The sequence below is a fragment of the Cydia pomonella genome, chromosome 10 (genome assembly GCF_033807575.1).
Source record: "Cydia pomonella isolate Wapato2018A chromosome 10, ilCydPomo1, whole genome shotgun sequence".
NCBI lineage: Eukaryota > Metazoa > Arthropoda > Insecta > Lepidoptera > Tortricidae > Cydia > Cydia pomonella.
Window position 1 is genome coordinate 19,766,721 of NC_084712.1, and position 14,944 is coordinate 19,781,664.

General features: G+C 36.3%; 2 protein-coding genes across 2 annotated transcripts in view; one reads left to right on the forward strand and one right to left on the reverse strand.

Moving 5' to 3' along the window:
• The first annotated feature begins 112 nt into the window (after positions 1-112).
• On the forward strand, positions 113-587 carry LOC133522380 (signal peptidase complex subunit 1). Its single transcript, XM_061857702.1, has one exon. It carries the CDS (start codon positions 256-258, stop codon positions 535-537), a length of 282 nt encoding a protein of 93 aa, XP_061713686.1. The 5' UTR covers positions 113-255; the 3' UTR covers positions 538-587.
• Positions 588-1,095: 508 nt separating this feature from the next.
• The window catches only part of LOC133522368 (GPI inositol-deacylase), a 28,738-nt gene continuing 14,889 nt past the window's right edge, over positions 1,096-14,944 (reverse strand). Inside the window, exons 12-17 of the mRNA XM_061857687.1 lie at positions 13,103-13,324; positions 11,043-11,289; positions 10,277-10,372; positions 8,451-8,947; positions 6,893-6,994; positions 1,096-5,446 (exon numbers count right to left, since the gene is read on the reverse strand). Coding sequence (XP_061713671.1) covers positions 5,083-5,446; positions 6,893-6,994; positions 8,451-8,947; positions 10,277-10,372; positions 11,043-11,289; positions 13,103-13,324 — 1,528 coding nt within the window. The 3' untranslated portion in view covers positions 1,096-5,082. The remainder of the gene's footprint in view (positions 5,447-6,892; positions 6,995-8,450; positions 8,948-10,276; positions 10,373-11,042; positions 11,290-13,102; positions 13,325-14,944) is intronic.

Here is a 14,944-nt window from a genome sequence, read left to right on the forward strand (position 1 = left end):
AAACGGATAATTGTATGCAACTACAAATCAAAATAATGTATCAAAAAATTTCTTGATAGTATTCTTTGATACTTAAAAACCCATAAAATAAAATTTGATCGTTTCAGACTCAATGACACCTGTCATGTTACTGTTTTGTATCTGTGGAACTGTCGTGGCTGTACTGACGTGTCTACAGCGATTTTAATTTCCGATTTCTAATAAAAAAGACAAAACTAATTGTTTTGAGAAAAAAACTACGAACAATTAACAACCATGGATTTCTTCACATCAATCCCAACTCACATTGACTACGTCGGGCAAGCTAAGGCGGAAAAACTATACAGAGCGATCATAACACTGTTCAGCATCGTTGGCTTCGTTTGGGGCTATATTGTTCAGCAGTTCTCTCAGTCAGTGTATATTCTGGGAGCCGGTTTCCTGCTTGCTGCCATCTTGACCGTGCCCCCGTGGCCCATGTACCGCAGAAACCCTTTGAACTGGCAGAATCCTAAGAACACGGAAGAAAAACCCGCAGGCAAGAAGGGAAAGAAATGATCTTGGTTTGGTTGTTAAAGTATTTTGAAATAAATAGATTTTAAGACTTGGTTTTTCTTTATTTTCTATTACATCTTTGGTGGTATTTTCCCAGTGATAGTGATACAATTTTAAGGTACTTAAAAGTAAATGCAGATCTTGATGGTATGACAAACATAATGAAACATGTTTGTGGACAAAATCCTAAGTTTATATCATAACTAATTAAGTTTTCATGTAACATGTTCGCTGCGGCAATTATCTTAACTCATATTCAAGGGGTCTTTTGACCCCATCCTGCAGTGAATATGTTAAAAAGTTGCCTATCATTCAATAGTTGTAAATCTGAATTATTATCAGGTCAGAGACATTAGACAGGAAACAAAAGTATTGCAAGTATTTTTTTATATTGCAATAAAGTTTCTGCTGTGTTTCTATCAAGCGAGAAGTGATGCAAGCGAAAATTATGATGATTAAAACTGAAATAATTGATATGTACCAAGTTTCAGAATGTGTTATTCAAAAAGATTTAATAAATTATATCATCTATTGGTAGAATAATACAAATTACACAACAGGTACTAGTGAGCAATTTCAATTTTATTTATTTATTTCTGTATTAACCATAAAGTAATATTATTAAAAAAATACCAAAAAATTACAAATTCAATTTTTTTTTTACAGTTCCAATATCAACTGAAGGCAATAGCTTTGCTAACACCAAAGTTCTTCATCGTCTTACATACCCTATGTTTGCATTAAAAATACTATAAATAATAATTGGTAAAATCAAAGATACATTGATTGAGTAAGATGTGTAAATCTACAATTTAGTGCTTCAAATTTGACAGGTAAAAGAGATGGCGCAGTACAGCGCCATCTGTTTTGGATGTCAAAATAAGGAGCACGTTTTTTTCCTTAGACTTTACTTCTCTGTTATAATCAATTTCTTTTTTTGGTTGGTGGTCTTTGACTGCCAAGTTTCATCATGGAAAATGTGAACCAGATGTTACACAGAAACCACCAAAATTGGCAATATTCATTCAATAAATTTTTCGTGTTATGGCTCCATCAACATAGGATTTTACTCATACCCATTAATATTTCAGACGCTTTAAATAATAATACAGACGCATAAACAAAAACGTAACTGACACGCCAAAGTCCAGAGCGCAAGCGAGCTAATGTAAACCTTACTTGACAAAGTAGGTACGCCATGACACTTAACAGTTGTCCCTGCGTAAGTATACACCGTGTTTTTTTTGATTTGCGTTAATTTCGAGGGTGCATTCCTGAGCTTAAATTAAGTAACTTTCTCAAAGACACCGATATTCTAATTAACTTCATTTCGGAGATAATCAATCATTAATTTTTATCTAATAAGGCCCTTACGAGCGTGTACACTTGCCTTAGGGCCTGTTTACTTATTGATTAGTGTTTAGTGCGAGTTCATACATTTGCTACTAAACGTAAGTACTATCTCGGACGATTGACGTTCGAAATGACATTGATATGTCACAGTTTTCAATTGTTTCGTTGATTTAAATGTAATACCCGTGTTACAACAACGCTATATGCAACATTCAGTTACTTTTTATAAAAAAAAAATAGTAAAAAAAAAAATTTTTTTTTTGAAAATTAACTATGCCATAAAGTTTCCTTAAACGTACTTACCGATACCCCGAAGTTAACGAAATTCAATAAAAACACGGTGTATATTTCTAGGAGTTCTTGGCGTTAAAAAGGCAAAAGGTTAAAATAATTCAATGCTAAAACATGATATGCACTTAATGTACTGTAGTTTCAGAATGTTATGTTAATACTGCTTATTGGGAATAAACATTAAATTGATTACATTTACTATATAAAATTCCTTCAACAAGTTGATTTAAACATGGATAATTTTTTTATATTTTACAGATGTATAGTTTAATGTACTACTATTAACTTTCGAATACAACATTTATATAACAATTTAAAATTATTGAAATTCCAATAATTTCATCTAAATTCGTTTATCCCAATGCACCAATCACACAGCAAAACATTTTATTTATAACAACCGCCATGCTTAAGAGCCACCCCACACTAGCGTCACCCGAGCGTCGGCGTCTACTCAACTCTATGGTTGCCGCTCGACGCAACGTTAGCGCAACTGCGCAGCGACGCCATTTTCCATAGAACCCCCGACCGAAGTCTCGTGAACATTACCTACTAGTGCCACTTATAAAAATTCGTAAAACCGTGGTAGATTGTACAATCGCCGGTGTAAGGACTATTGAGAGTTCTGAGCTATGGAATATTAAACATAAATTTCTATTTATTTTATATATTTCACAACTTTGGTTGAATTTTGGGGTGACACCCTCAATTTCCGCACCGGGTGCCACCCGTAATAGCTACGCCACTGGGCGGGGCAAGACCAAAATTTGGTGTGGGCAAGGTACATTTAGCGAGGCCCTCTAGTGGCGCAAGAAATAAAGAATAATTTTCTACGCTACGTCCAAATTATACGTATTTAAGGCACGAGGTCCCTCGGACCGCGAGGCCGTAGGCGGTCGCCCTAGACGCCCCCTGACTAGACGCCGACGCTCAAAAGACGCTACAATACAATACAAAGGCTGCGTTTCTAAAAATCAATAGAATCACTTCATTGACCTATCCTCTATTTCTCACTCAGCGCAGCTTCAGTGGGCCATATTCTACTGGTTCCTAACAGAGATATCCCTCGCACATTGGAAACTATTAGAAGACTATTGGAAACGCAGCCTTGTAAATAAACTTATTAATGCGGAAGTCGACAGCAGAAATACAGAAAAATAATTAAAAAACAAGAGACGTAACGTGCAGTTGCCATAAATAGCAAACATAGCGAACATATAGATATATTAACTATCTCAAACTACCTACATTTCTTTGGATCCCTCAGTTTCATCAGACGTACTTTAGATGTCACTTTCAACCTCAGTAGAATATTCGTGAGTCACACTTAAATAAATATCACCTTACATACAACATTTTATTAAACAAAGTTCAAAAGCAATCCTCGGTCTGTCCCGTACAGTCGAGGTATTAAATATCTGTACAATGCAAGCATCGCACATTTCTCGCGTCAGCGTTAAAATTAAATATAATGACTTTATAATAATTGCTGTATTTGCGATTACGCCATACATCGATTTATGAATTAGTTTACGTTTATACGTGCTCCTAGCTAGTACTCATATACCTACCTTGGTTATCAATAAATACATATACCAAAATCAGTGTTTCCATCAAGACTACAATCAACCATCAAGAATCATATCAGCTCAGATGTACGACCCGTACAATATCGATATGGTCAAAGTGCCAAAAATATGTATACACGACCTTATTGCCTATATATCAAGGTACTGTGTACTTCTTTTTGTCACTTTGTCCGTATCTATATTTAGTACCTTGACTGTACAAACGCGCGTTACTTAGTTTATTTGAGCATTTTTGTTTTGAAAAAAAAAACCTTACTTTAAACCAACACTTCTCGAAGACATTATCACACTTTTCTCTGGAATTACACAATAATGATCACTTAAAATGTTGTTTTATAATTAAACATACTCACAAAGTATTTAAATTAACCAAATAACCACTGAAAAATATAATTTCTAATAATATTTTCATCATTAATCGCAGTAACAAACGGATCATACGACATTACGAAGTCTAGATTGTCTATGAATCGTATTGTTGGAACGTCAAGTTTGTTTACATGATAAGACACCATATATCTAATCTGTGAAGACACGTAAGGATGAATACACTTTACAACCCCCAGAAAATTTACGTTTGTACGGGACTCACATTGGACTTCGCATAATACTTCTACAATTAATTTTTCTTGAAAAATTGAACATAATCTCAAAGAAATGAAGTTATTTAAAGCACTCAATAGCTGCTATTTCTCACAGAATTTTAACATTACATCACATTTATTCTAGCACACAAAATTTCCCATTTATATTCAAGCAACAATGCGTACAACAAACGAATACTACATATATTGTGTCATTCAGGAAGACGCGTGTCTTGACTTGTATTGCCATGTTATTAAAGGTTAGAATTGACAAATCTGGGCGTTATCGTGGATGACATGAACTATAATTTTACGGTTGTAGTGACGACATATTTCGAAGAGCCCTTTTGAACACAAGCCTTATTGAGCTTGCTGTGGGACTTAGTCAATTTGTGTAATAATGAATGTCCTATAATATTTATTTAAAATTTTAATTACAAAAAAAAATATAATTTCCTAAAAGTTGGTATCCAAAGGTTATCTCGAAGAGATCGCTCATTCGCGATAAGACTGCATGTTTACTTCTACTCGTAATCATATTTTACATATTGTATCCTGTTTTTATCGATATCCACATGTATAATCGGATGTCGATAAACGAGAAGTGCCTAAGACTGCTCAAAAATGTTACGAGAATTCCGGGCTCTGTCCATCATGTTCGTCGTTTGCTTGGTGTGTACGCACTATAATGACGTCATTAAAACAAATAAAACCCACTCAGTCTCGTTGCTTCATTCCTCGCTAAAGCTAAACTTATCTCTAAGATTCTTAAACACATTATATATTCTATTTTCATTGCAAGGATCACATTCGTTTTTTCCTTCATTTTCACCAACTTCTTCCTTACTTTCGGACTTTTCTTGATCTGAGTCTTCGTTGGAGGTGTGGTCACTAACTTCGGCGTCTGGTGAAGGGTCTTGGCTGTCGGATAGGGAGTCTTCGTCGATTTCTTCGGTGTCGAAGAGTTGTTGTGCTGTTATGAGTGCGAATACGAACGTCACGCCGAAGTTGACGTAGGTCAGGGATAGTGGTCCTAGTGTTAAAACGATTACTGCCACTACGAAAATTACGCCTGCTACGAAATTGTAGTTTTTCCTGAAACAGGAAATAGATTTTAATATTTGCAAGTCTTCTACTTCCTCGCGCTGTCTCGGCATTTTGCCACGCCTCATGGGAACCTGGGGTCCGCTTGGCAACTAATCCCTAGAATTGTCGTAGGCTAGAGTAAGCGACTGCCATCTGACCTTCCAACCCAGAGGGAAAAGCTAGGCCTTATTGGGATTAATCCGGTTACCTCACGGTGTTTTCCTTCACCGAAAAGCGACTGGTAAATATCAAATGATATTTCGTACATAAGTTCCGAAGAACTCATGGTACGAGCCGGGGTTTGAACCCGCGACCTCCGGACTGAAAGTCGCACGGTCTTACCGCTAGGCCACCGGCGCTTTTATTTTAAAGTTTGCAAGTGATTGGATCAATGCTGACATTTAATTTCTATACCTACAATGTTAAAATCAAAGCCCAGGTAACGAAGATAGACATTACAGAGAAAATAACTGTAAGTGCTGGGACAAAGCTGCCAAAATCATGTTTTTTTTCTTAGGAAAATATCAAATATCAAACATTTATTCAGCAAATAGGCCACAGGGGCACTTTTACATGTCCATTTTTACAAACAATAAATTTAAAAAAAAAACAATTACAAATATCGAATCTATTAAATAATAAATACTTTATTAGAGATGTATACTGTCTCTAAATGTCAAATTACACAAAAAAAAACTATGATAAAAAAATAAAACCATAAAATACTAAAATTCTTTAGAGATGTATAAGTCTCTAAGTGTCCGAGATAAAATATAAAAATATATATTAAATTATCCTTAGAGATGTAGAGGGTCGCCAAGGCTTGAATTCTTATATAAATAATTAAAAGACAAAAAAAAAAAAAAAAAATATATATATATATATATATATATATAGCTAGGGGCACAAAATAGGTTGCGAAATAGAAACAGTAATGCAGTTACAAGTTTCCACATGTAGAAAACGCAAAGAGATCTTTTTCCAAAATTGAGAAAGGACTTTCTTGTGAAATTTTTGAATACTTTCCATATATTTAGGACTCCTTCATTCGGAGGAGTGAAAATTGATCGGATTAATTATTATCTACTTGTATCTTTCGACGACCGGTCTGGCCTAGTGGGTAGTGACCCTGCCTACGAAGCTGATGGTCCCGGGTTCAAATCCTGGTAAGGGCATGTATTCGTGTGATGAGCATGGATATTTGTTCCTGAGTCATGGGTGTTTTCTATGTATTTAAGTATTTATAAATATTTATATATTATATATATCGTTGTCTAAGTACCCTCAACACAAGCCTTATTGAGCTTACTGTGGGACTTAGTCAATTTGTGTAATAATGTCCTATAATATTTATTTATTTATATATTTAGGACTCCTTCATTCGGAGGAGTGAAAATTGATCGGATAAATTTTATCTACTTGTATCTGCTCGTACGAGTATGATCATAAACTTACAAGTTTTTCCTCGGCCCGTCCATCTGCCATATACACGTCGAGCAAATGGACAAAATCAATCCAGGGAACCTTGAATTGTCTGGCTGGAGCGCCATGCTGTATCTAAAACACAAAAATAGTTATTTGTTTTATTATTATTTATAGCCTCATATCAGAAATACATTTTTATACTGTATCTATAGTTTTTCCTTAATCTACGATAACCGATTCTGTGTGCCTTTGGGCAGTTATTTGTTTTACAAGGGGGTAAAAATGGTGTTTACAGTACATATGGGGCTACTTTATAGCACTAGTGCGAGAAGTAGCATATTATGTTACTGTGTCGAACATTTAAAGGGCCATATGTACTGTAAAACGTTGTACGATACATGTGCGAATAGGTAATTCGCAACTCGTGTCGATTTAAAACACTCCCTTCGGTCGTGTTTTAATTTATCGCCACTCGTTTCGAATTTCCTATTTTTCGCACTTGTATCGTAATGTACTATTAACCGCTCGTGCTAACTTTGATGAAATAAAACTTAGATGGATCGAAGTTTCAACCTTATTAACCTCTGGTTTGATCATAAGAGCCCTTTTAACAGCCATAAAAAAGCGGCCAAGTGCGAGTCGGACTCGCCCATGAAGGGTTCCGTACCATTTATGACGTATTAAAAAAAACTACTTACTAGATCTCGTTCAAACCAATTTTCGGTGGAAGTTTGCATGGTAATGTACATCATATATTTTTTTAGGTTTAACATTCTCTTATTTTAGAAGTTACGGGGGGGGGGGGGGGCACACATTTTACCACTTTGGAAGTGTCTCTCGCGCAAATAATTCAGTTTAGAAAAAAAAATATTTGAAACCTCAATATCATTTTTGAAGACCTATCCATAGATACTTTTGATGTTTGATGAAAAAAAAATTTTGAGTTTCAGTTCGAAGTATGGGGAACCCCCATAATTTATTGTTTTTTTTTTCTATTTTTGTGTGAAAATCTTAATGCGGTTCATAGAATACACCTACTTACTAAGTTTGAACAGTATAGCTCTTATAGTTTCGGAAAAAAGTGGTTGTGACATAAACGGACAGACAGACGGACATGACGAATCTATAAGGGTTCCGTTTTTTGCCATTTGGCTACGGAACCCTAAAAAAGGGTTCTCAGTTCGACCCGTATATTTGTATGTATGTTTGTCCGCAATTATCTCGCGTTTGACTGAACCAATTTTGATGCGGTGTTCAGAAAAGTGTTTGTTACATTTTGGAGAAGGTTTCAGTATACGTGGATGATTTGAAAAAACAATTGGACCCGGTAGTTGGCTGTTATCGGTGTATCATCAAATTTGATTTGCTCAAACCGATTCAGATTAAATTTTGTGTGTATATTTAAACGGGTTCCTGGATTGTTTGGTAACTCTATTGGACCCGGTAGGTGGCGCTGCTGTTATTTTTTATTCTGGAAACATATTGAACGACCTAATGTAATAGACTAGACATTGATTTTCTGATGAAAAGGTCCTTATGATGCATAAGGACCCTTCTCTAATGGAAAGCCACAAATAATGTTACTTACTTAAAATTCCTCGCCCACGTCAACAAAGCAGGAACATTCACTAAAGTCACAGCTGCCCACAAAAAGAACATCATCATATGGAAGTTTATATCACTCAACAACAATTCTCCATCTTCTACATCGTTGTCACATTCGTTATTTTCTTTATCTTTTTTATCACTTTCTTTATCATCTTCTTCTTTATTAGTTATTAAAGCTACTTCATTATTTTCATCAGTTCTGTCATCTTCTTTTGTATCTTCACTAACTTCTGGGATTTTATCAACTTCTGTTTTATCTTTGGCATTAGATTTACGCTGTATCAAAGAAGTATTAGCAGAATCGTCTGGTTTTACAACAATTGATTCTGTTTCTGTTTTTGGGACAAGAGCGATATCTGATTCTGTCTTATCTTTCTTTTTATTTTTCTTCCTAAACGCGCGGCAGAAGCGTGATGCGTATTTGGCAGCTAATTTGTAGAAATAGTCTTCTAAGTATTCTTCGTACATTTTGGATATCTGTGTAAAAATAGAAGGTTATTTTATTAGTAAAGACCATACAGTCAACAATATAACGATTTCCTTTATACGAAAGGTATTAAAATTAGCCGGGCTCGTATGCTCGGGCGAGGAAAACTCACGCGCCGCCTCGGCCGAGGCACGTCTACACTGGCCGTTTTGTACGTGAGGAAATTGCCTCGCGCGTATGCTCGCTCTGTGTGGACCCGGCTAATGACTAATTGTGGAAACTTCATAGTTTTCATATTTTGGCATGGAGATTGTAACTTTCCGTTTTTTTTTGAAAATATAAATTTACAGTACATATGGTGCTACTTTACCGCACTAGTGCGATAATTAGTACATTACATGACTATGTCGAAAATATAAATTCGTAAACTCGAATCGATTTAAATACTCCCTTCGGTCGTGTTTTAATTTATAGCCACTCGTTGCGAATTTCATATTTTTCGCACTTGTATAGTAATGTTTCGTAGAATGTACTATCCCACGAAATTTCGGAGAACATTACAAACTTTGAGAAATAAGTCCAAAAGTGTATGTGGATGCATTAGCTAAGAATGTATACTAAACTGTAGTTCGTTCTGTACATAATGTTCATATTGTTTAATAGTTATATGTAGTCTGTTAGTTGGTAGTAATTTGTATTTCTTAGCAGATTGATCGGATACTCCACCGAACACTGTCTATGATCGTAATATGATAAGATTCATATACTAGCCGTGTCTAATCCCACCTCGACATTGGCAGAATCATCAACACCTTGATGGAGCCATAACACGAAAAATTTATTGATTGAGCTAAGCATGTGTCAGGATAAATCTGTCAATGGATTAATACATCAGGAGATGCTGCAGATGTTGACGATCTGATGCCCGGCAACAGAAATCGGTACGTTATCTTTTCGCCGTAATATTTTTGTATTCATTAATATGGATTTCCACAAAGTAACGCCTTATTCATTATCTGTCAATGAATCTCGGGAGTAGATAGGCCATAGCTGTGTCTATCTAACATTTATTCTGTCCGCAGAAACTGTACCAAATGTGCACACCAGAGCAAATCCGCAGTCGAAAAGCAGCTTTATTTGGATTTCAATAAAACTGCTTTTCGACTGGGGTTAAAATGGCCGGAGAAAGTACGTGACAAATACCGGGCACAAAATACTGGACGGAGAACTCCGGCCGGGGTAGATAGAGGGATGCTTTTTTCTCAATACTTTGACAAATGTATGGCTTCTTTGGCCGGAGATATCCGTTCTGGGTAGACGTCAGGTATTGTATACGCCAAGACTTAATGTATTGGTAATAAAATAAGATATATTCTCACCATAAATGCGTAGAAAGCGCCGCCAGCGACAAGTGCGGCCGCGCCGCAAGACAAGGGAGCCAGCGTGATGAGGGTAGCGCTCACTACCATGGGTACCTGGTGACAAAATAATAACCCCCTTATTCATAAACGTATAGTAAAGTTACGATGCCGCTATTTAGCGACATAGTAATTTTAGTATACGTTCATGAAAAAGGGGGTAAGTATATAACTAGAGGCCGGGGAAATTGATTGCTGCTAAGTTACAATGGATATTTTCAAGGGATAAAAGTGGCACTTTTCTTCCCTGTTAGGAGGGATCAAAGTTGCAGTTTTCTGTTCTAGGACACTTTTTTTTCTTTTTTGTATACTATTTTTTTACCTTAAATTATATTTTGAAACGCAATAATTTCCTCATAGGTGATCTGAAAAGCAGTACGTGTCACTTTGTTAGCAAAACTTGTTAGCAAAATTATTTCCACCTCGGGCGTTAACACTTGAATCCCTCACTACGCTCAAGATTATATTTTAGAATCCCTTGCTACGCTTTGGATTCAATGATAGAATCCTTCGCTTCGTTAAGGATTCAATTGTATACACCCTCATCGTAAATGTGTCATTTTGCTTCCTTGCGACAAAATCTAATATTGTATGACAAGGAGGTTTAAAATATCCAAATGGCTTCGAGAAAAGTATATGTAAAATATTGCGGGCAAGCCTGGGATTTCTCCTAACGTTGTTAATCAAAATAGCTAACTTAAATAAGGTTCAAATTCATTTGACTCACCTTCTGTAGTCCAACGGCGACCCTCTCAGCGAGCCCCTGGCCTCCTCTCCACAAAATCCTGAACAGCATTCTATGCGCCAGTTGGGATGAGAACACCATCACGAACAGCACGCCCGCGGCCGCCACGTTGAGCAGCCCGAGGGCCACGAAGTACGCGGCCAGCACCATGATGGAGCGGACGAAGTAGTGCATCTCGTAGTTGTGGGCGCTGGCGTTGTCCAGGAGGTAACTGCCGATGGGGAATGCCCTGAAAAAAAAGACTATCAGACGAAAGAGGTCCACTTCTGGACAAATGTCTTAAATAAACGGCAACTTAACCTAGAATCGGACCAAGCTATACTTCGTTATTAGGGTTCCGTACCCAAAGGGTTAAAAATACTAAGACTCCGCTGTCCGTTTGTCTGTCTGTCCGTCTGTCACCAGACTGTATCTCATGAACCGTGATAGTTATACAGTTAAAATTTTCACAGATGATGTATTTCTGTTGCCGGAACTTAAAGTACGGAAGACTCGCTCGGAAGAAAGTGAGCGAGTCCGATTCGCATTTGGCCGGTTTTTTTTTATAGCAATTTGGTTCCAAATCAGGTTCTTTTTGCGGTAAAATTCTGAAGTAAATTATAAGAATTGACCATCTACAATCGATAATTCGATTATTATTGAGAATTAAAGAGCCTGGTAAAGACTGCATGCTTACTTCTGTGGAGTTTTTTTCTAATGCTAAAAACAATAGTATAACCCTAAACAAACTTTGCAGTTAACGTAAACGTCAAATTCTTATGAAAATCGGAAGTTTATATGTTACATACATTATTAAATTTTGTCGCTTTATTAGTTTTTCGCATAAGTCGATGCAGTAGGGCTAAGATGGTCGGCTCTTTATCATTTGTCACCATGCCTGTCACGTTCTAACAAGTATGTAAACGCAAAACTGACGGGCATAGTGACAAGTGATAAAAATAGAACCATGCTGCCACCGCTAAGTTGGCTAGCCGGTATATACAGTGACCCTGCCTACAAAGCTGGAGGTCCGGGGTTCGATCACGGTAAGGGCATTTATTTGTGTGTTAAGTGAAGTTATGGATGTTTTCTATTCTAAGTATGTATTTACCTATTTAATTATGTATGTATTATTGTCGCCTAGTACCCAGGGGAAGTATTCCGCTATGAGCCACGTATTACCTATTTAGAGAAAACCTCAAAATCACTATTTTATAAAAGATGTCCAAATTCAATCAATCTAAATATATGAACCAGTTGTTTTTGCGATTTTGAACTTTGTGTTATAATAAAAGTAGCCGAATATATCCTACGAATAGCATAAGAATAAAATTACTTACATCAACAAGTGATCAAAACCCTAACGAACACCAGCAGAGCATAAGGCTTCAAATCATTAGTCCCCATGTATAGACAAACACGTGCCCACACCACCACACTTGGCTATGAGTAAGACAGCTACTATATTTAGCCAAGAACAAAATCGCAAACAAGGTCCAAAAATAACACACACTGTATAAAACCACCAATTTATTTACTATGTACACTATATCTACTACACACTGTATATAACACTCATTGCTTGATTTGATTTTGAACTGACGACCTATTGTTCCTTGGACCTTATATACAAACCCGAAAAAATCTCACCATCGCGTTCTAGGAAATGCGCGTTGAGAACAAAGTGCCATCTTTTGATTAATTTGGTAATTAATTTTCTTAAACAACAAATCGCTAAGTTGTGACTTTAAATCCAAAATATTACATATATGTTATTCTAAATAATTTTACAAATATTTTAGTGTTAATTGCCAACAAAAGCAACCATAATAAATTTCCAAAATCGCTACTACTTATGCCATCTATTGGCGAATTAAGTCAAACTGATAAGTGCTGAAGAAATTCATAATATTAAAATATACGGTTTCAACAATCAGTTTTATAAAATATGCCCAAAATGAATATATCAAAATGTATAAATCAGTTTTTTTAGCGATATTGAGCTTTTAATAGTAAAAATAACCACAACAAAAACGTACAAATGCTACAATAACAGTACTTACATCAACAAAGTAATCAGCACCCTCACGAACACCAGTGGGGCGTATGGCTTCAAATCATCACTCCTCAACGCCCCATGTATAGACAAACACGTGCCCACACTATGTAGACTCATGAGCACACTTTTAGCTATGAGTAAGACGGCACCGCCGACATATGTTATTAGGACCGGGGCGAAGGCGCGGACGGACTGGGCTAGCACGTGGTACCAGGAGGACGCGATGCTGGAATAGTACATTACTATAAAGGACGGGAAACGAAGGGTTGCAGGCCAAGTATATATAGACGGCCGAGCGTGGCGAGGTCGGATAGGGATACGCGGCCGGCAACCCCGTTTCTCGCCGAGATTTGTATAGTGCTTTTCTCACACTTGCAATGAAATAATTTAAAAAAATAGGACGATGATGATGATTGTTATTATTACTTTCGGGTTATTAATAGGGGAACGAAAATTTGATTATTTTTACGCTACGGCGCACGGTTTAGGAGATGCAGCCATATAAAGATTTCTGCATGACTGAAAAAAAAAACTTTATGGGGCTGTATCTCCTAAACCGTGCGTCGTAGAGCAAAAATAATGAAATTTTTGTTCTCCTTTGAATCCCAGAAATAATATTAGAAAAGAAAAAAAAACACACAATAAAGACAAAAAAAGAAAAAAAAACATAATGGCAGAATTTTGCTTATAGGTTTTTTATGGTTGAATGCTAAGACGTGCCATAATTTGACGTTTAAAAACAAAAGAAGGTTGCCTTACAGGCCTAGGTGTGTAAGGCTGTATGAAATTCATTTACATATCATCTTCACTCATCGCACCTGATATGTAGTATTTCCGGACCTAATTTGAAGTAAGTCATGTCAACATTTCATTACAAGTTTGAGAAAAGGAATATTACATTATTGCAGAGGCCGGGAAAGGGCAATTTGTGGATGAGTTTCGAAAGAAGACGAATCCACTAATTGCTGATTCTGTCAAGGCATATATAGTGCTTTTCTCCAAACATGTAAGAAAATAAGGTAAAATAATCATAATTTAAGCATCAACCAGCACTCAAATCGAACCTTCGCACCAAAAACGTCAAAAAACAATTTCCCTCTTTAATTATTCTCAAAAAGTTAAAGGCAAAACTTTCAGTAAGTACCATTCAATATTCGTTTATTTCAGTGGTGGGCAAACTACGGCCCGCGGGCCAGTTCCGGCCCGCGCAAGGATTTCATCCGGCCCGCCGCCGGTCCTTCGAAATAATTAGTATATGGCTCGCGACATAAAGGTTTCAAACCAAAATGCATTATTCCTGCAATTGTGGCCCTCCTCAGATTTAAAAAAAAATTTTTGGCCCCCTTTGAAGAAAGTTTGCCCACCACTGGTTTATTTAATATAATCGTGCAGTAGCAAGCTGTATGATGTGCATGCATGAGATCCATAAAAAATATAAAAGTTATATAGTCTTTGATTTTAATAAGCAGTATTCGCACGAATACACGACGCTCTTACACGACTCTATCCTATAGCTTGAAATGATGCTGACCGGGTCGTGTAGACCCGCGGCTATATTAATTGGCTGTTTGCGTTTTTCTTAGTGGATACATGTTTTAAAAAAGTAAAAAACAATACAGTATACTATTAGAAGTATTAGAACAAATTAAATTATTTTGAGAAAATATTTTAATTTGTTTTTATTTCAAGTATAAGTAGATTTTTTCTTAGTATGACATTTATTTCAGTTGATAATACAGTAATAATTTCCCGTCCGCTAAACACGACCATAATGGTTTGAATTTTTTTAATTTGAGTTTAACCATAATGAAGAACTTCCCGTACTAATTTAGTACATATTTAGTAG